Source organism: Carassius carassius, chromosome 31 (assembly GCF_963082965.1).
Source record: "Carassius carassius chromosome 31, fCarCar2.1, whole genome shotgun sequence".
NCBI lineage: Eukaryota > Metazoa > Chordata > Actinopteri > Cypriniformes > Cyprinidae > Carassius > Carassius carassius.
The window spans coordinates 22,454,166-22,476,895 of NC_081785.1; the positions used below are offsets into that span (position 1 = coordinate 22,454,166).

Sequence of the window (22,730 nt, forward strand, 5' to 3'; positions counted from 1 at the left end):
TAAAAGACATAATAATCAAAACTCTGATGCACTCATATTCTGTTTGGACTACAAAATGACATTACAACAAACTTATAAAGTTTATTATATATATACATATATATATATATATATATATATAAACATCCCAGATTGCTGCCAATATCTAAAAATGTACTTGTGTGTGTCTTCACGATTGGACAATAATTACTATTTTTCTTTAAAGTTTTACTCATTTCTCATTTATTTGCTTCATTAATTCACAATGTGAAAATATGTCTCAATGCAATTCCAAATGTTATTAGAAAGGCAAAATAAGGTACATAGTAAGATTTGCATCCATTAAAAAAATGAAAAACAAGTTTATTCAAATCATGAACAGATAATTTTAAGACCATTTTAAGTTGAAAGACAAGGCATACTGCTCTTGTGGAATGATTACATAAAAGCCCAAAACTTTGAATTCATCTTATCCCAGCAATTTGTAAAATCTCTATTCCAAAACCCCCTCCCCCTCCCCTCACAGATTTGGGTTGTGTGAGTAGAATCAGTCAAAATAAGTCAATATGGCAACACATTTCACCTAACCACCATTCAGTTCCATTTTAGATCTGTCCCAAGTCTCCAGGAGGAGGTCATGTCGCAGTATTCAACTAATGCAGGCTAATGCAGTTTTCCCTTTTAAAGGAGTCGTAAAAAATAATTATTTGCAAATCAGCATGAAGGCTCATTCTGTTTCTTCCACAAATTGAGGTTGATGCTGCGCTTGCGCACTACGGCAATATGAGGGCGCTAGAGAGCTAAAAGCACTAATAAAGCTTTCATAGTACAGACCAGTGGTTCCCAACCACATTCCTGGAGGCCCCCAACTCTGCAGAATTTGCACATCTCCTTAATCAAACACACCTGATTTAACTCATTAGCTCATTAGTAGAGACTTCAAAACCTGAGATAGGCGTGTCAGACAACAGGAGAAAGGCAAAATGTGCAGTGTTAGGGCGCCTCGAGTAATGTGGCTGTTAACCACTGATATAAAGTACGACTGTCATTTTTTAGAGCAAGACAGCATTTTGTAAACCAGGACCATAGGTTGTTGCTGGTGTCCATGTTGGCCCCAAAAGTCTCAACATTTTCTTAGGCTTTGGAGGAAACAGTTAAGTCAGTGGTTCCCAACCCTGGTCCTGGAGGCACCCCAACACTGCACATTTTGCATGTCTTCTTTCTCTGACGCACCAGTTTCAGGTCTTGGGAGTGTCTACAAATGAGCTGATAATCTGAATCAGGTGTGTTTAAGGAGACAGGCAAAACATGCAGTGTTGGGGTGCCTCCAGGACCAGGGTTGGGAACCACAGAGTTATAAAACTTGGTGATGAACACAACAGCATTCCTGATCGTAGATCACACCTTCAAATCTAAAACCTTTAGGTGTCAAAAGCAGGAATCTACCAAATAATCGAACGGACCTCACTTTCTCTTCAGTCAAGACAAAGAATAAGACCCATATTAAAACTGAAGTATCAATTCCATTCATTTAAAAACTATCTTTCTTTCCCACTCATTACGTAAGCTTAAATGAGACTAAAACTACTCTGGGTGTCAAACAGGGTATTTTGGTTTTCACCTTCAAATGTGATTTAAGAATAATAATAATAATAATAATAATAAAATTATACTGGCAAAAGAGATTGCATATTTTTCCAATAACCAAATATATGATGACATTTTTTAATAAATGACTATAGTTTATAAGCAGGGAATAATTTTATCAGTAGCCAAGTTTGTGATAGGGGGAAAAACAAAGCCCCGCACATATTAACTCAGAAGCATTTTTATTAATGGAATGCGGAGTGTGTATATAATAAATAAATAAAACCTAGCTGACTAACTAACTAGCTTAGGTAAGGTGTCATTTGATCATAAAGTTTAAAATAACTAATCAAGTAGAAAAAGGGTTAATGATAACTCAAGGACTATGAATTTAATGGTTTTAAACTTTTTTTTATTATTATTGTGAATAGGCAAAACTGTGTTGATACCTCTTTAAAAGATTCATGGACATATTTCATATAAAAACTAATAGAAAACCAAATATAATGCATTCAAGACTACCCACCAGCAACCGAAACTTTCAAACCAAAACCACTGAAGAAAACATAAAATTAAGAGTTGGACACATGATCACGTTTATTTGTGTATGGTCATCGTAAGTCGTCAGTCCACAGGGCTTTATGAAGGGACAGCGCAGCCCATTCCAGAAGTCCAGAGGTGCTTCTCAAATCTTGATTCCGACTGCAATGTTCCTGTGTTCACTCCAACCGACAACTTGAATAAACAGACAGAGGTGTGATCCAAACCACATCTGTGAGGGTGTGTTCGGCCAATGCTGTTTAAAGTCCCATTTACACTTTTCAGATCATCTTCAGTGCTCTTCAAGTGAAGAACACTAGTGCTGGTGGCCAATGGACAGCACCAGAGGTATCAGACAGCCAAGAACCAGAGCTCCAACCTCCACTTTGCTCAGTCCGTTCCCTGCGCTGCCTCCAGGTGAGTGGCTGTGGCCGCCCATGCCGCCCACTTCTGGGAGGACGTGCACCGTGGCAACGTACAGGAAGGTGCCGGCGGAAAACAGCATGGCCACACCAGTGGCGTTGACATCAGATAGCGCCTCTTTACTGCTCTGGAAGGAAGAAGAGGAAAAGTGTTCAATGACGGGTGAAGCTAGGACACTGTCTGTTTTTTTTATTTTGGTGTACATTAAATATTCATTATTGTTAAAGGGATGCTCATTGGCATCCCAGTGGTAAAATCACACAGCTTTTCTGCATTTCAGTAATTTCCAGGCTGTATAAAGAGACACAATTAGGGGGTGTTTCACAGCAGGGAGCCAGAGGTGAGTAATCTTAACTCTGCCCCCTCAGCCGTTCCCATGGCCATGGGAAGCCTGCTGGACAAATCTGGAAAACATTGTGGGTCTCCATGCTTGTTATGTAACCCTGGTGAAGCATCTGAAGTTATTGCTGTGAAGTTATAATAATAATGACACTAAACCTCATGCTATTAGTAGATGTAACATTAAGAAAAATTTAATAAAAATCAACATTACAGGATAAATGTCAATTAAGCACATATTAAAAAAAATTGTGGCAAGGTTGTCATCATATTCAAAATAAGTTAAATTGTCAATCAAAACAAGTCATTAACAAAATATTAATGAAGATGGAATAAATTAGTAATACAAATATTATAGAAAACATAAGTCTGGTAAAAAATGGACGAAGAAGAGATGGATGAAGCTGGTTTTTAATAATAAATCCTTCAAAAACCTTCAAAGGTTGTTAAATGATTGTATACGCTTTTGTTGAAGCCATATGTTTGCATTATTTCAACTTAATTTGACAATACTTCTTGTAGACAAATTTATGGAAAACCACACTACCCACGATGCTGTTCAGAAGAAAAAAAAAAATCACTATTTGAGCATGCACGATTTCTAAATCGCCTTATAGCATGATTTTCCGCAGGCCCCGACCTCCCACAGTATGTTATCTGATCCAATCAGAATGCAGCGCGCCTAAATGGAGCGTGACAACAGAACAGACTGGGCATATGCCTAGGTAAATCCAGATTCACACACTCTGTCTGTGATGCGTATTTTTTCCGAGCCCATGTTAACGGATCAGAGCGGTCACACTGCATGCGGTAATAGATGCGAAAGATGTGAACAAAAAGTTCAAATGTGAGTGCATGGGACGCAGTTTGAGCAAGAGGAGACCCGTTTTAAGTATGCACACTCTCTCCGGACAAGAGCAGCGTGTATCTGAGCATACGTGTCTGGTTTTGTGACAGAGCAAAGGAAATATGCGTGCAATCGGAGAGATTTGCTCTCGCGCATTATTTTAATGTGCTTTCGCGTTACAATAATGCGCTCTTGCTGCTGCTTCTGCACCGCATACACATACTGTAGACACACTGCAGACAGAGCACGTGTGAACCTGTATAATGTATAACAAATATATTTCAACACCTGAGGCTCCGCTACAATGATATCTATGACCAATGCATGGTAAAAAAAAAAAAAAAATCCCTGGACACAGGATTTATTTATTTATTTGCCATATGTCTAAACATTTTGTCACACCGTTACTTAGTGATTATTTTGACTTATGTCTGTTCTAGAGACGTTACAATTTTTTGATAAAGCTCTAATTGGTTCTCTTTTGGAAATATGATTCAAATTCATACTGAATGCATTAATGACTGTAAAGCATGTCTGTATGTGTCAGAATCATGATTAAAATCGAAATCGCAAAATTTATCAAAGAAATCGCGAAAAATTCACAATGTTTCATGGGACTGTAGACGTTACCAACATCGCTGACAAAGTGGGCAGGCACTTAGGCACTCTTTTAAAAAATATATTATTATCATTATTATGCATATAAGCATATAAATTTGTAATTAAATTACCTTTGAAGTTTTGTTTCAAGTAATTTTAACCCAGTTCACTTTCAAATTATATGCACATATTGCCTAAATAATATTGACAGTAACAAGACTATTAGAATATTATTGTCAGTTTTCTTTTATTTGAACATACCTGACTGAGTCCTACGTAGGTGAGCATGGCCGAAACAGGGGCAGCCAAGGCAAAGACCAAGAGATGTTTCCGGATACGGTTTCTTTCTAAACCTGCATGCATGAGGAAAGAGACAAGTCCAAACGCAGCAGGAGCCTGAAACACAAGACGAAACCACAGCAAACCAGACTTAATCAGATTTAACGTGTATAAAAAAAAAGAGCTTAAAATTAAAAGGCTAAACAGTTCACAGAAACATAAGTCAGGCGAAATTAAAGGTGTAGCAGTACTGATTTACAAAATAATAAAAATTCAGTCAGAAACGAATTAATTCAATTAGTTTTAAAAAGCAGGCCATTGGAAGATAGTGCCAAAGATGGACAGAATAGACAAGAACTATGTGAGTGCAAGTACTGTCAATCATATATATGTTTATCTTTATGAACTTTCATTCAAAATACTGAGAAAAAAAACAGATTTTGGGGGAAAAAATATTCTACATTTTTTAATTTTATTTTATGTTAAATTTTGCATCAATTAAAAAGTTGTTCAGATAAGTCTGGCTACCTGTGGCATTTTTATTTGTCAAATTGCACAAAATAAGTGAACTGATATTTTATTACTTATTTAAAATAAACTGAGAAACAAGCACCTTTATTTGGAAAGGTGGCTACATTTTAATTTAGCCATTCAGCGGATATTTCTAAATAAATTGATTCAAAAAAGAAACAGCACAAACAATTATGTATAATTATGTACTATATTCACAGAAAATATATGTAAAACTGTACCTTATGTAACATAATGGCCACAAATACAATGAGCTGGACGCTGGTCTGAGACGTGGACGCAGCCGCTCCAAGAGCAACACCATCAGCTGGAGCCACAGAGAGAATAGGATTATTGGTCAGATTGAACATCATAAATATGACAACTACGATCTAAAGTTACTAACATAACATATTACGTAGATAATGGATAATGCAACTAAAAATGTTTCATTCACACTATTATTTTTACCTGCAGCATGAACGACCAATCCAAGTGTGGTGGTGACTTTAGAGCTAGCGGTCCTTGCTGCTTCTGGATCTAAAAATGTGGAGAGAACAGATTCAGACACTTTATACCATTCTAATCTGTCAACAAGAAGAAATCAAAAATGTCAGCGTCACACCGACCATCACTGCTGTGCATGTGAGAACTGCCGATCTGATCCACCAAGAGCATGAAGACGAAGCCCAGCACCAGAGAGACGCCGATATAAGCGTGGAGCTGCTCGTGACCGTGGCTGTGTTCCCCGCTCTGTCCCACGACTGCTTCTACAACCTTCTGTTCAGAAACTTCTGTCTCCACCTGCCCATGGCCATGGTGGTGCGCACCTAAACCAAAACATGAATGAGTACAGCTCTGGAAATCATTTATATCATTGGTAACTGGGAGTAACTACGGGTTTTGGCACTACTGATTTAAAGCAATTAATGGTTTAGTAAAATGCTAAAAAGCTGTATTAATGGCAGACTGTACTTGTGCAAAGCCTTATATCCAAACCTGCTCCGTCTCATATTAAGTATTAGACAGTTTGATTAATTCCACTAAATGTATCTGTTCGGACAAATCATGTCAATGAACAAACAAATAAACTTATTTAATAAAGTGTATAGTTTATAGTAAAGTGTCTCCTTCTGTACTCTAATTGTATTTTATGTAAATGTACAATATTGATAGAAAATGTGGGCTTGTTAAGATTTCTAAGAAATTAAGGATGCAATAAAGTGTTCAAATTTGACTGTAAAGACATGGAATTTTACAAAAGTTTTAAGTTTTAAATAAATCCACAAAAATATTAGGCTACACACACACACACACACGCACGCACGCGCACGCACACACACACACACACACACACACACACACATATAGATATATATATATATATATATATATATATATATATATATATATATATATTTTACATAATAAGCAATGTTTCTTGAGGAGCAAATCAGCATGATTTCTGAATAATTCTGTAACACTGAAGACTGGAGTAATGGCTGCTGAAAGCTTTGCCGTGACAGGAATAAATTATATTTTAAAATATATTACATATATAGAACAAAATGAGTAATAAAAATTTTTAATAATTCACAATGTTACTAGTTCAAAGATGAAAAAGGGGTTTAAGCAAACAACAACAAACAACAAAAAAACCAAGTGTTTTTAAATTTAAATCTACATAACTTCAGAACTTTGCCCAATTTAGAGCTGGGCAATAAAGCAAAAATATCATATCCAGACTCCTGATTTTATTATGATTCCTTGTCAAGCCGGTTTTACTATTTTCAAAACTAATTCCCTATTTTAAAATCAAAGATTAACAAAGTAGATATTGCAGATATTTAGCCCAAATGGGCGAAGTTAAATATCTTTGTCATTATTTTTTTCTTTGTTATTAAAATATAAGAACAAAGATAAGCATTACAAATACACATAACATATAAATAAAACAAACAGTAGGTGTATTTAGCAGTAACATCCAAGAAATTTAATGAACAAATATACAAATAAAACACTACACACTTCACTGTAAAAATTATACACTGATTCTTAAGCAACTGTATATAAGTTCTTCCATCAAGAGCAGCGATTGATTTTTCTCTTTGCGTTTCGTAGTTTTATTAAGATTAAAGGGATAGTTCACCCAGAACTGAAAATTCAAGGAATCATTATCTTTTGCATTAAAGAGAGAAGGAATCACATGCATCAACTGAAGTGTAAACCCGAATCTCACCTTCCAGCATTTCCTCATAGAGTGCATGAACTCCCTCTGGAATAATGACAGCCAGCGCAGTGCCACACAACAGCCCGGCTCCCAACACCGTCACCAACTTGAGCTTCTCCTGAAGATAGAACAGTTATCACAAAAACTTGTATTTAGGTTACAAAATTATGTATTTAGGTGGCGTTGATATCATGTCAACTTAATGTGCATAAGCTGGATATCATTAAAAATAGCTTAAAAATATATTCATTAAGAGAATCATGCTGTAGGGTTGTGCCTTGGGCTGTTCCGATCACGATCGGCCGATCGTTAATGCGCATTTCGTCAGTAAAGCTGGTTCTAACCAGCAGTAAATTCCCTCAGGTGCGTGATTTTTACATAGAGCAGCTGTTACTACACAGAGCCGTTGTTAGAAGATGCGCAAATAAACGCTGAAAATGAAGTGGATTTGCGCATCTTCTCAGGCCTAGTCCACACGGACACGGGTATTTTTATAACCAGAGTTTTTCCTCCTGCGTTTAAAAAGAAAATCCCGTCCACATGAAAACGCAAAAAACGTGCTATCAAGCACTGTCAAGAGCATGCCACACCAGCAGGCGGCGATATAACCCAAATTGTAAAGTCACCTTGGCCAATCAGAAGCAGTAAGCAGCGCACAATCTGACGTCAAACACAGCGGATAACGGCGCACACTCTGACGTCGCAAGGCAAAAACCCCGGTTATACTGTCCACACGACAACACTGCAACCGGCGTTTCTGAAAATGCTCACCCTGGCCGTAGTTTTAAAAAATGTTCGGTTTCGGTGCCCTGAAACTGCGTTTTCGTGTGGACGAAAGGCCGAACCGCGTAAAAAAAAGTCACGGTTATAAAAATACCCGTGTCCGTGTGGACAGGGCCTCAGTTAACAACGGCTCTGTGTAGTAACAGCTGCTCTATGTGAAATCACGCACCTGAGGGAATTTACCGCTGATTAGAGAACCGGCTTTACTGACGAGATGTGCATTAATGATCGGCCGATCGTGATCGGGGCAACTCTAGTTTTGCCGATAGACGATAGTAATGCATATTGATTAACGGTTTACGAGAATCATAAATATAAGCAGGGGTGCACATAATCTTTTCAGACTGGTTCTCATATTAGAACCTGGAGATTTGGTTTGGCCTCACACTGCATATAGAATGACCTATTAAATATAAATATAAAAAATGAATTAATAATAGTTATAATATTATTGCACTTTATTTATTTAGTTAAAAAAATTATTATAGTAAATAAACTAAATAATAGTGTGTGATAATATTATTAAAAAAATATATAAAAAATTTACATTTAAAATTTAAAAGCCTAGTATTAAATACAAATACATTTATTTTATAGTAAACTTAAAAATAAAATGTTAATATTTACTACTACTTTCTTTGTTCGCCTCTTTAAGAAGAATCGCTTTATGTATTCCCCAATTTTAAGTAGTTTTTGATAAAAGTGTCTAAAAATAAATAAATAAAAGCATTTTCATCATATTCAAACTTAAAATTAGCAGGCTTTTATTTTGGCGGGTTGCCGGCAAGTAAGTATACACGCTTCTGGATTAAGCACTGCTGATTATAGAGCGTCAGTGGGTGAATGTCACAGTTTTGCATTGTTTTTTTCAAAATTTTTCAAATCGGCATATCGTCAGCCTGTTAGGTCGACAATACACGATATTATCGTGCATATGGGTGGATCAAGAGATAGACTCTTTGTTCTTGTCATATCATAACTATTTGGTGTATTAAACCACGCAAGTGTGCGCGAGAGAGCCTATGGAATCACCAATAATGGAAAAAATATATACACTTTAAAACATATTCATAAACTAACGTTAAATATAAAAATACTGTATTTAAAACAGCTAGTTCATATAAATAGTTGGACGCAACTGTCATATATCGCACGTCCTGTGACAAATTTGCCGCATCTGCATATGGAAGTTATCATTCTAAATATTCTGCAAAATCAGTCAATGGTGAAAATCAATAGTAGATTTCATTTGAAGTCCAACAGTTTAACACTAATATTGAGCATAAACGAACACGTTAAATATAAAGTATTCAAAACAGGTAAGTTCATATATTTGGAGTAAAGTTTAACTGAACTGATGCATCAGTCATACAGCGCTCCGGACCGTGCGCCTCATGACTAGACAGACGCACCACCACAGAAACAAGAATGAGATGCTTTCTAACATAACTGTGGCATTAAACTCCGTTAGTGAGGGCTTGTGTAAAATATTGCACATATATAATACAGGCCGTTCAGATTACTTGTTAAAGTGCAATGAAATACCTTATCTCTGCAGACGACGTACGTCTTTTTGTGGATGGAGACTTTGTAACGGCCAAAACTATGTATTTTGCATGCATCACATTATAGTGTGGAGTGCATGAAAATAATAACAAGGCGGCAGAGCCAACTTGTCATCCATAGTTGTTTTCACATATTTCACTATGGATGATAAATTCGCTCTGCCGCCTTGTTATTATTTTGTCTTTACTTTATTTGTAATGCCAAGAAAGAGTTAATCTCATGAATGAGAAGAGTGCGTTGTCGTGTACCAGCCATTAAATGTACATTAAATGGACACCAACTCCTCGTTTTCTATCTCTTTCATTTTATGGATTTAACAAGTTATCAGAGTCTTCAGCGACTACAGGCTCTTATTCTCCTGCGCTCGCAGTGTTAATAGGAAAATGAGCCTAATATCGTCTTGACTATCGACAGAGAAATCTGCTTAAGCCGATATCTCTGACTATCATCGATACACGATACTATCGTCTATCGGCACAACCCTATTTCAAAATTAAACTTAACTAAACTACAAAAAAACTAAAAATAAATTAAACATTGTTTCTAGTTCATTAAAATAAAATATGCTAAATAAATAAATGTTCTCCATGTGAGCAGAGCCCAAAGCTTGTGGCCAGTGGTGTTTGGACCGGTTTGGACCCAAGTTTGAACCTCTGCTTCATGACGTCCCAGTGGAGGGGAAAGATTTTACTCAATCGTTTTATTCCAAGCAACGGGGCCGTCCCGGGGCACGAAATTTGCAGGCTAGGAGGGGGTAGTGATGCTGGGTGTAACTTAAAAGGTGCCATTGTCCGCTGAGTCTCATATTGCATAAGCTTATTAACTGTTTATCTCCTGAACTGCAACTTTCTTTACCACACTATTCAGCGCCAATCCCGCCATTCAGTCAATTTCAGTAGTTAAGGTAAGGTTTGCAGTAGGTTTAGGTTTTTTGCATAGTGTAGGAAACACTTTAACTGACACAACCAATAAAAGCTTCAGAACCAGCTGTGGAGCGGACTTTGAACTGAAGTGGATTGGGGGGAAAATTTTGCATGCTGCGTGTCATGTGCCTGTCTCTCAATGGGAGGAAGCCACGCCCTATTTTGGAGCTCCCATCCCGTTTTGGAGTTCCCGCCCCTATTTGGTGATCTCCAGGCTGCAGTTATACCCTTCTCCATACACCTGCTGCTGAAAACTTAGTTCGTCTTCAGAACACAATTTAAGATATTTTGGATGAAAAACGGTTGGCTTGAGACTGTCCCATAGATTGCCAAGTGAGTTACACCGTCAAGTCCAGTAAAGTATGAAAGACATCGTCAGAATAGTCCATCTGCCATCAGTGTTTCAACTGTAACGTTATGAAATGATGAGAATACTTTTTGTAAGCGAAGAAAACAAAAACAACAACTTTATTCAACAATGGTCAAGCTACGCTGACAAGCTACGCTGACAAGCTACGCAATACCGCATCATAATCGCAGATAAATTGCATTCGGTTATGATTTCGATTTTGCATAGCTTGTCAGCGAACTACGACTCCGTATATGAAGTGCCGGTCCATTTGAAAGCAGGTGATGGAAATTTACTGCTAATAACAGAATAGGGCTGTGAAAAAAATCGAATGCGATTTTTATGCGCATCTCATCAGTAAAGATGCTCCTGTGATTAGAAGTATATCTCCAGCACGTGCGTTCGGATCAAGGTTGCCAGGTCTTCACAAAAAATCCTGCCCAGTTGCTTCTTAAAACTAGTCCAAAACTAGCCCAGTCGCGTTTCCAGGAGGTTCCCCGATAAAAATTGCTTCCCGGGGTTAAAATATACATTTTTTGGAAGGGTTGCCTTGGTAAAATTCGCGTTTTAGGGGCTAAATATCACGTTATTGGTATTGGGGTTGCTTCAAACCGCGGACATGAAAAACAATCGCATTTCTTGGCAACACTGGTTCAGGTGGAGTGGCAGTTACTACACAGATCCGTAGTCTACCGACAACTAACACAAAATCGTTTTCAAAATCGACAATGAATCGCCTGCGATTTTAACATCGATTTTGTGTAGATTGTCAGTGAATTATGGTTCGGTGTAGTAAATGCCAACCAGTGTTGCCAAGTCTGTGGTTGTTTTTCATGTCCACGGCTCGAAGCGACCCCAATAAAAATAACGTGATATTTAGCCCCTAAAATGCGAATTTTACCAAGGCAACCCTGCTAAAAAAACGTATATTTTAACCCCGGGAACCAATTTTTATCGGGGAACCTCCTGGAAATGCGATTGGGCTAGTTTTGAACTAGTTTTGAGTAGCAACTGGGCAGGATTTGTTGTGAAAACCTGGCAACCCTGATCCGAACGCACGTGCTGGAGATATACTACTAATTACAGAAGCGTCTTTACTGATGAGATGTGCATGAAAATCGCATTCGATTTTTTGCACAGCCCTATAACAGAACCAGTTTACTAAAGAGACACTCATGACAATCACATGCAATTAATCGTGCAGCCTTAAATAATAGGCTAATTATAATTTGCACAAAATGTGTTCCTGTTGCTTCATTTAACAAAAATGTAATTTCAAGTTTTCAGACAAAGTTTTCATTTTGGGGTGGAGTATCCCTTTAATGTCATATAAGATTCTTGTTTTTATGATTATTATTTATTATTATTTTTTTTATTTTATTTTTTACATTTTTGGAGTCTTCATTTTTAAAGGCCTATACAGTTCAGTCTCAAAGATATTGGGATGTCAATGTGTTAACATTTAGTTACAATAATTCTGTATTTTAACTCTTGGGTGCTTCAGAAGTGGTTAAAATTAACAAAATCCCATCTTCCAAATATCCATTAAACTGATTCAAATATTGATTCTTACAAATACACCTTTGAGAGTAGGTTAATGTGCCTCAACTTAAGCAATTGCAGTAGATTTTTGGTACTCAAGTAGCTGTTTTAAGCAATTATTTTGATAGAAGAAAACAAGATGCATTTCTAGTTTAAAAATTATTCTTCAAACATTCCTCTACAGTAAGAATCAGCTGCATGCAAAGTGAACCGCATTTGGTTTTTGATCACTGAAAATCTGTAAAATGTAACAATTTAAACATGGGGCTGCTGTGAAATCCCCATATCTATGGGAATGAAGTATATGGGGCTTTGAAAATTAAGATTTTAAAAGGAAATTTTAAGTATGATAAACTTGAAGGAAATTCAAATACATAGAATACTTTCAGAGTTGCAGGCATGCAAACTGGAAAAACTGTATTTATGGTATTCAGACAGGCATGTTCACAATTTTAAATTTAGATCTTCTACTTTTCTTCTTTCGTCATCAAAACACGTTTTGGTGGTTTATAAAACATACAGCTGGCTTGTCCAGAAAATCAATCTGAAAGCAGTTCCATGTAAAATCTGTTTAAATACATACAACGTAGGTGGCAAGTTAAACATGGTTTGTCTACAGTACAAACTAGTACAGTTGATATCACAACATTTAAACTTAAGACTATTTAGTAGTTTAAATCAAGAGTTCTCAAACTTTGGAGCTCAAAGTTCATGTACATCTCAGTCCTGCTCCTGAGGACCTCAGTGTTGCACATGATGGACGACTAAACTTATCTTCTCAGAGTCAGACACAGTTATTTCCCTGGAGAGCTCTCAAGGACCGAGCACTAAACACACCTGTCCTAAATAAAGCACTGGAGACATGTTCAACTCAAGTTAAGGCTCACCTCAGAGAAGTTGACAGCCAGAGGAATAGTTCCAGCCACATAGCAGCCAACTAGCATAGCCAGAGACAGCAGACTGATGGAGCTTAAGTCATCCATTTCAGCTCAAGATACACCGCTGTCTCAGTTCGAGGACCACTTTAGAGTTTAACAACAAATCCTGTAACGTTACAATCGGCCGATGTCTGGTGCCAGCAGATACTTCTAACTTGGATCGGTGTATTAGCCTGTTAGCTAGTTAGTTGTAATTTTATGCATCTATCCTTACAAATCACACGATTAAACACGAACATCCACTACTGATCTGCTGCAGAGTCGGTTTGAGCTCTTGGTACACTGACCCGATCGATTATCTGAACGCTGTTGCTCAACTTTGATCACACAGGGTCACGTCACGCTTCGCTAAAATCATAACAATTGGTCTGCGCGTAAACACATAAATCAACAGATTCGTGATTGTCTGTCATGGTGTACTTCTCTGATCTCAGGCTGCGCTTAATGACACCGTGGTTTCTAAACAGGCGACGTTGTTTTGTCGCGGTAAACCCATCTAGTTTGCCACCTATTCCGCGGTATCGACCGACGCTGATCACAAAATAGCCGAGTGTAATGTTGGCAGTGTGAAAGAAGTACTTCCGGGCCACATCGCCGTCAAAACAAAAGCCCATAGACATATAACGGCGCCGCCATATTGGTCCTGGCAACTTCCACTAACTATCATATCTGAACAAAAGATCTCTGATTCCCTGAGGTTTTACAAATCAAATCGTAGTAAAATCCAAATTATTTATCGGGAAAATAACTTTTGCATTTTAAGTCTGAAAAGTTGTTTTTGGTTTTATTCTGTCATTACAAAATTATGTTGACATTAGTTAGCCACCAAAATAAAAGACTTTGAGACTTTGTAAGAAATAATATAAAGGTGACATGATTCCTATGAAGTCTGATCTCATTTGATAGTTTATGAGATAATCGCCGTCCAGTGCAGTGAGCCAGTGGACTGACAGGACAGATCAGCCGTCGGAATTACAGACTCATCTCCGAAGAGAAGATGATTAGATTGCTTGTCATATAATCATGGCTCATTTATGTTTTGCCCATTTTAGCCAGTAGAACCAGAACAACACAAACCTCAAGGAAGGCTGAAGAAAGCCTGTCATGGACTGTTTTCTGCATTTCCAAGAGACTGTACTCTTCTGTGTATTATATTATGTAATCTTATACAACATTATAATACTTATACTAGGCCTATTATATGATTGTACTATTCACTACTCACGGTTTTATTTATTTATTTTATTGACTGTATTATTTTACAATTTGTGTGTGTGTGTACATACAATTTGCTATTTTATTAATAGCTTTTATATTAATACTTTATACTAATACTCAGTTTTATTTTTAGGCTATTTATAATAATAATAATATAGTATACTATTACTATATAGCTTATAGTACACTTATATTTAATTTCATACATTTATACTGTACTGCAGTTGTGTTATAAATGTTTACCGCTGTAACTTAATTGTTTACTTGATTCATTAAGGAATCTTCTGTAAGTAGCCCAGTGATTTTCCATTTTCATCCATTTGAATTGAAATAAATGGTTCATTTGTATAACTATGGTATACTGATAGAAAATCTGTGAAATGCTTATAGATGCTTATAGACAGTGATGCGCGGGTTGATCTAAAATGAGCGGGTGCCATGCGGTCGCCCGCGGTTGCCCGCGGTTACAAGTCATCCAAAAATATTTTTAATGATATTCGGGTCGCGGTCGGTCGGGTCCTTTGAAATAAAAATGCCAATTAGACCTTTGTCATTTATATAGTACTAGACAATTTTTTTTAAAATAGGCCTACATAGGCCTACACTTTATTGGCTGAATAACTGGCATGAAGATGACACACGCAAAGAAGACTTAATTAAGTTTTGTTTTATAGAAAACTATTTTTAAAAGATTTTCGTTTTGTATAAATTGTATCTTAATTTTGATCAATGTTTTATCAATCAGTTGCCCGTATTTAATAAATAAGAAGCAAATATATGTAAGCACAATCACTTGCATTGCATGTGAACTAAACTCAGCGTGTGCCTCAGATTTGAGAAATATAGGCTATACATTACGGAAAGCTTGAAATGTCTTCTTTTAAATGAAAATATTCAAACCAAAATAAATGGGCTAATCTCTGATGATGTAATCCATATGAAATGTGCATTTCTCTCTGGCGTTCATGACGAGTCTGCATCGTCAACTTCATCTTTGCAGCGACACAGAAAACACCAGTTTATTACTAAACAATAAAATGACTCCTTGCATATTTTTGAACCAGCAGGCCATTCTGGGTTGAACGAGACCCCACCGAATGAGCGAGCGGATCGGGATATTCAGTAGCCTAATGCGCTCTCCGCTCACGAGCTCTGATCGGAACAAACCCGAACCTCACTGTCTGCTGACCTTGCAGAAACATACAAATAGACATAGCCAAAATTATGAGCTTACTGATGATTTTTTATAATTTTTGACAAAATTATAATATATTAAGTTTTGTTGTTGTTGTTTTTTTTGCCTAGTTAGTTTTGCCTACGTTCCTATGGCCCAATGACGCTACGATGAGCATTTACTGCTTTTTAAAAATGCGGGTCGGGTACAATATTTTTTTTTAATTTTTTTATTGCGGTCCGAGTTGCGGGCGGGTTAGTTGAAAACATCGGTCGGGTGCGGGTTATTAATACATTGACCCGCGCATCACTGCTTATAGATCAGTAAATGTTTTTTAGACATCAAAAAAAAAAATTATATATGTATATAATGTATATAATACCACACGGAGGCGCCGTCATCATGCAAAGAATCTATGCAAAGGATCATGGGAGACCGATGTGTCCATCAGTTGTACCCTTTAAAATCCGTCATTCCGAAGAACCCTTTGAAGTGGCCAGTTTTGGTTTTTTGATTTTTTTTCTCTCCGAAGTGAATAACCTTTATGGAACGCACTGTAGGCTATATTTCTAAATCCCCCACCCCCATAGACATATCTTTCTCCTTCTTCCTTCTTTTTTCTTATATTAGTAAAAAAACTTGACAGTACATTACTACCATTATAGGGTAGTTTGGATCAGGAACATTTTCATATCCCTTATCACCCCCCCGCCCCCACATAAAAAAAAAAAAAACACTGGTGCTGGGTGTTCAGCTCCTCCAGTTTCCACCCCATTCCCTTTCATTTCTAATATCCCGCTGTACCCTTATTTAACCTTCAGATATACTTTCCCTTTATACTCACACTAAATCAGTATCTTACCTGCATCGTCTACCTTTCTATAATATATAGCCTACTTATCCTACATACTCTTCATTAAACCTGTGTTATTCAGAAACTGAAACAACACATTTTCCGTACTATTTCCTATATCTGAGTCTAATATATTCTTTAATATTAACTCATTTCCTCCATTCTTCCATACTTCCCATCTTAATACTTTCTTCATCATAACCCTTACAATTAATAATCACATATTCTACAGTTTCACTCTGTCCACATTTCTCACACGTTTAGTTTTTTTTTTTTGTATACTTTTCTCCCTCCTAATTTCTCCTACTTTTTCTACCTTTTCCCACTTTCTTTTATATTGCATATAAATATTTCCCATTACTCGCATTATCTCAATACTGTTGCCACTTTTCAATCACTTTCTCTTTTATCACTGATTGTATTTCTCTTGCATTTCATCATCTACTGCTTAGCTAATTTATCTGCTTCTTCATTTCCTTTAATTATCACATGGGCTGGAACCCACATAAACTGTACTTCTATTCTACTTAACTCAAAGAGATTTTGAAGGATTTCCATGATAATTCATCTTTGGCACACTAACTGCCACTCTTACTCTCCCTCCTTTTTTGGAGGCATCTGTGTATATCCGTGTATTATTTCCATACATAAGCCTCCTTTGCTCTCATTATTTTCTTCTCTCTCTCTTATCTCTTAGTAATGTGGATACATTACTCTTGGGACACATCTATAATTGTTTATCCCCATCTCCTGAATATCTTCTTCTATAGCTCATCCAAAATTATTCATTCCTTGTTCCCAACATGTTCCCAGTATTTTCTTTGGTGGATGTACCTCATCCTGACTCTTAAGATTTGTCCAATAAGATTTTGCAGCGGGCCATATGCTATACTTCCATAATCTAACACAGATCTTTTCATTACTATAACAACTGTTTGAAGCACCCCTCTATCTGCTCCCCACTCTTGTCCTCTTTCATCACATTTAAAACTCTTTTACTCACTATCTTATCAAAATGTTCTTTCCATGTAAGTCTAATATCCAGCCACATACCTAGGAATCTAACTAATGTCACTCGTGCCATTTGTTTGTTTTATATTCTTAACTTCCATTCATTGTCTACTTTCTTGTTAAAAAATATAATAGTTTGTGACTTCTCCACAGAAAACTTAAATCCCCATTTGTATGACCATTTAACTACCCCATCCAAAGCGTTTTTTCCTCAAAATGAACTTATTGTTTCTTCCTCTGAACCACAAAGCTCCATTATCTTCAAACAGTGATCTTCCAATTAGGGGTGGGACGATACAGGTACCTCACGATTCAATTCTGTGGCGATATGTGGTCCACGATGTGATAATATCACGATTCGCGATATCTACGATATTCAATATATTGGAAGAAATTTCATCAACGATATATCATGATATATGTGACTGAAAAGAAAAGGAAGGAATAAGGAAATAAGGAAATTTTATGCATTTATTAATGCCAACATTTCCAACATTGTGCAAAGAAATATGCATTTGCATAATTACTCACTGCCTCCTGGTCTTAAATGTAAACACTGTACATCTAGACAGATAAAAGTGCATTAACTTTACAAAACAACATGAACATTAACATGTGAAGGACTCGGTGGCCCTTGACGTCCAACCAGCACAGGTTAGTGCAACTCGTTTAGCAGACCGGAGCGCACTCTCCACTTTGGCTCTGGTATCTGCATACAATGCAGGGATGACTTTGTCTGTAAAGTGCCGACGACTCGGTATCTCGTATCTCGGTTCCAGTGTTGTCAACATTCTGCAAAATCCATCATTCTCGACCACGCTGTAAGGGCGATGGTCCTTGCAAATAAATTCGGCGATGGACTTAGTGATACTCTGTGCCCTCGGCGACCCAAAGGCGAGCTTTGCTTTGAACGCAGTAGGGATTGTCGGCTGACTTGGTTTGCCCTCATTATCACCTGAGAGTAGTTCACCGTGATAGCGAACGGGGTGCATTTGCAGATTCGTAGTGTTGCTGTTATATTTTATCTTTGCAAAGCAGTTCTTGCAGATTGCATAGTCTTTATCCAGTGCCTTTCCGTCGACTGTCTCGTAAAACCCGAAGTGTCTCCACACTTTAGAGTGGAAACTAGCGGGTGGGTCTTTGATTAGTTTTTTATTGTTTTCCGCCATTCTTCTCGCTTCTCTTTTTTTCTGCAATTCTCTGTTGTTGTTAGTTAACTTGTGTTCTTCACCGGCCGCTGTTTGCGCCACTTTACCCCTATTTACTCGAACAGCGCCCCCCGCAAACAGAATGGTAGATATTGGGTAGTAACAGTGACACTGACAACGGGTAAATTAATCATTTTGTGTTGTAATAAAATATCGATATTGGGTGCTAGTGTATCGATTATTTATTGTGACAGAGAGCACAACAATATATTGCAATATCGATTGTTTTTTCCCACCCCTACTTCCAATACTACTATCCCCCTTACTAAGCAAACATATCATTTATCATTATTATAAAAAGCACCGGACTTATGACACCTCCTTGAGGAGTGCCATTTTCTATTATTCCTTGAGAATCATAGACGTATCTATGCCCCACCCCCCTCTTTAAATCACGTCAGCCATTTGTTTAATTTTTGTTGATTTTCGTTGATTTGTTTAATCATTGTGATTTTGTTTAACCCGCATTGTTTTTGGTTTATGAATGTGTTTTATTTTTATTTTATTATTTTATTTTGATTCATTTCTAGTTTGTTCTTGTAGAATGAAATTAATAATATGAATGTATCAGTCTGTGTACTTATGTTAGCTTATATTGTTCTGTTAATGTTGAAATGTAAAAAAAATAAAAAAATAAAATAATAAAAATTCTTAAAAGTATATTTATATAAGAATATATTATGTAAAAAAAGAAATAAATAAAACTGTACTTGAGGTTGATATCACAATCACTACTTCATTTCTATTTCTTGTATTTGCAGAATGTCTCATTTTTTGGAAATATATTTGCAATATTTGACAGTAAGACAACCAACAATTAAGATTTTTTCTAAAGAAAGAAAAGTCATATTTGCAGAATTTTACGTTGGAATTAAGGACAAAATATATATATTTTTTATAATCAAGAATTATCGTCTTTCAAGATTGATTTTGAAGTTACCGCTACAGTAAATATAACTGCAATGTTAGAATATGTTAACATTTTCTTTGTTGAATATATATATATATATATATATATATATATATATATATAAACATTTAAACTTTAAGTTTAAGAAAAGCTAACTACACTAAATCCTATTTAAATATTAATTTCCGTAATTATACGGAATTATTATAATTTTATGTAATTATGTAATTATTATAATTTTAATTATACAAGACATTGAACATTGCTTGATTCCCCCATGTCTGTCCTTGGCTATCTAAACCTTTTTATTAGTTAAAATATACCTTGACATAGACCAAACCAAACCTATTATCTTTTCTGACCTTGGATCATTAAAGAGACAGCATTTGCCTGCATACACAAATTAAAAAAAGTAGCAACATTCATCAACAGAAAATGAGGTCTTGAAACCAAACACTAGATGGAAGTGTTGTATTGTTTGTTAATCTCACACCTGTTGCCTGAACCCTTCCCAGGGGCTTGGCATTTATACATTTGACAAATCCATCCATTCAAACCAACTTACTGTACATTGCATTTAAAGTATACAGTGCAAGTCAATGCATTCTCTAGTACTACGCATAATGGTCTATTGTTTGAGCTTCAATAATATTCTAAAGTCTGGAGGAAACTGAGGCTTGTAGTCATATGAGAAAGTGGACACACAGTCTATATTTCAGCAACTACTATATACGATTTTTAGGCAATTGAATTGAACATTTTGTCCAACTCTGCAACATTTTCTCTAGCGGTGGCTGTGCATGTAGTTTTCTAAACACCTTGTTCAAAACTGTGACAAAATATGTTCTTATCATACATCATATCATATCATATCATATCAATACTTTAGATGGTAATATAGTACATTTAAAATATGGATACGAAAGCTATTTTTTAAACTTAGTATTTCACATTTAAAAACTTTTTTTTTGATTTCAAGATATCTTTGTGGTCTGAAGATCAATATAATAGATACAAATAATAGATATATTATATATATATAATAGATACAAATAAAATGTTATATAGTCAGCGGTGCACATAATTTTTTCAGCCTGGTTCTCATAAGAGAACCTGGATATTTGGTTTGGTCCTCACACTGCATATAGCGTGACCCATTAAATGCAACTATAAAAAATGAATTAATAATATTTATAATATTACAATTTTAAAAATTAAATAATAGTAAATAAACTAAATATACATATATATATATATATATATATATATATATATATATATATATATATATATATATATATATATATATATATATATATATATATATATATATAAAACATGGAACAGCGTTTTATTGGTGATTGCAGCTGGCAGGCAGCAGCATTTATTAGTGCAAACAAAACGAAGGGCATTTTTAATCCTTTTCCAATGAGCTACTGTCATCGATGACAGACTTCCTAACTCGAAGTGCAAATCTATTGTCATAAGGTGGCAGCAGCAGCTGTGTGTTCGACTTGAAGCAGACCGATCTGTCGGTGTACAGGGCGGTAATTGGGGCTTGCGGGGCTCCGGTGCAGGTTTTACCGATGGGCCCTATTTGAAATTGTGTAAATAGCACAAATAAACAAATATACAATTTTAACAAAGTTAAATTAGGTGTCCAGGAACAGAAACTGAATAATCAAATGTAAATACTTTACTGTATAAATTAAATATAGATTATTTCTTGTTAAAACAACAAAGTAATTGAGTAAAAAACAATAAGTGTTTTTCTCCCATTTCATTTTTTTGGGGATTAAAGACACTTGACAGCAGCTAGTAAATTAGGCGCGGTCACTTTAAGAGATAATACATGTAATATACACATTCCAATTCTTTTGCAACTGTTATTTTTACTTAAGACATAACCGACCATTTTTTCAAGGTGACAATTTTTTCTGTATGTGCCGTTTCAAGTGCAAGAAGAGACAAAAGGCTGTAGACGCGGCTCTCTGCAAGCACACTGTACGCACCGAACAGTGCCCAGGGGCTGAATTAAGCTTTTCATGTCTTTGTATGCTTGTACTATGTTTAAACTGGCGAGGTGTTTTAGTTCATTCAGGAAGAGCTCGGTTTGGTGTTTGCACGGCGCACCGAAACTATCCATTGAGGTTTCCCGCGTCTTCTGTTTGAATGCTTTAAACTGCTTTGAATGTTTAAATTGGCAATTGTAAGCTTTCGTGACGATGCGCAGGCCGTCTTTCTACGCTGGCCCTATGCAGTCGCTTTACTAAAGATTATATTCTCCTCACCTATTTTTGAATTAAAGAGTGTGCGCTCAAATATTCTCTAGAACCCCTCTTGCGATACTTTGTTGTCATACACCAATCAGTCTGCGCAGTGCTGCTTCAAGTCGAACACCCCTACTGGGTTTGTGGTGCTGTTATTGCGTCGGTATATCATTGATATCGTGATATGACACTTTTTATCATTATAAAATGTATAGCGGTATTATCATGGACAGCATATGGCACACCTCTAAATGTGCTTGTGCACATACAGTTTCTGCAGGTGAAAGACCTACTTAGAGTATCTCTCTCTGTCTTCTGGATTCAATCAGCCCTGTTTCAACATGCATACACTCTGCTTTTAGTGTTCTTTTTTCAAGCCAAGCCCATTATACTTACAATACAAAATTGTACTAAATTATTTATTCAGCTGTAGCTTATTAACAACTTATTTTCCAGTTCTTCAATGGTCATTGGATGTTCATGTTGCATTTAAATGAATGTTGACTTGTTCAACAACTGCTGAAAGTGTCATTAAAGATAAAAAAAAAAAAAAAAAAAACATGGCAGTGGCTCTTGCAAGTTTATGCAGTAGGTCTGAATTTCCGGGAACTGACCATTTGCTCCCAAGCAAAACAGAGGTAAATCAATTTT

At 36.3% G+C, this 22,730-nt stretch overlaps 1 protein-coding gene across 1 annotated transcript; it reads right to left on the reverse strand.

Annotated features, from left to right (window-relative positions):
- Positions 1 to 2,138: 2,138 nt before the first annotated feature.
- Positions 2,139 to 14,033, reverse strand: LOC132111793 (zinc transporter ZIP9). Its single transcript, XM_059519393.1, has 7 exons — positions 13,385 to 14,033; positions 7,344 to 7,452; positions 5,734 to 5,934; positions 5,576 to 5,644; positions 5,347 to 5,432; positions 4,577 to 4,711; positions 2,139 to 2,656 (listed from the first exon to the last, which is right to left on the reverse strand). Exons 1-7 carry the CDS (start codon positions 13,478 to 13,480, stop codon positions 2,423 to 2,425), a joined length of 930 nt encoding a protein of 309 aa, XP_059375376.1. The 5' UTR covers positions 13,481 to 14,033; the 3' UTR covers positions 2,139 to 2,422.
- Positions 14,034 to 22,730: the final 8,697 nt, after the last annotated feature.

Coding starts and splice junctions, on each gene's coding strand:
- LOC132111793 (XM_059519393.1), bottom strand. CDS start 13,480: ATGGATGACTTAAGCTCCATCAGTCTGCTGTCTCTGGCTATGCTAGTT. Junction 5,645..5,733: donor TCACATGCACAGCAGTGATG/GTCGGTGTGACG, acceptor CCACATTTTTAG/ATCCAGAAGCAGCAAGGACC. Junction 4,712..5,346: donor TGGCCATTATGTTACATAAG/GTACAGTTTTAC, acceptor CTTGTGTTTCAG/GCTCCTGCTGCGTTTGGACT.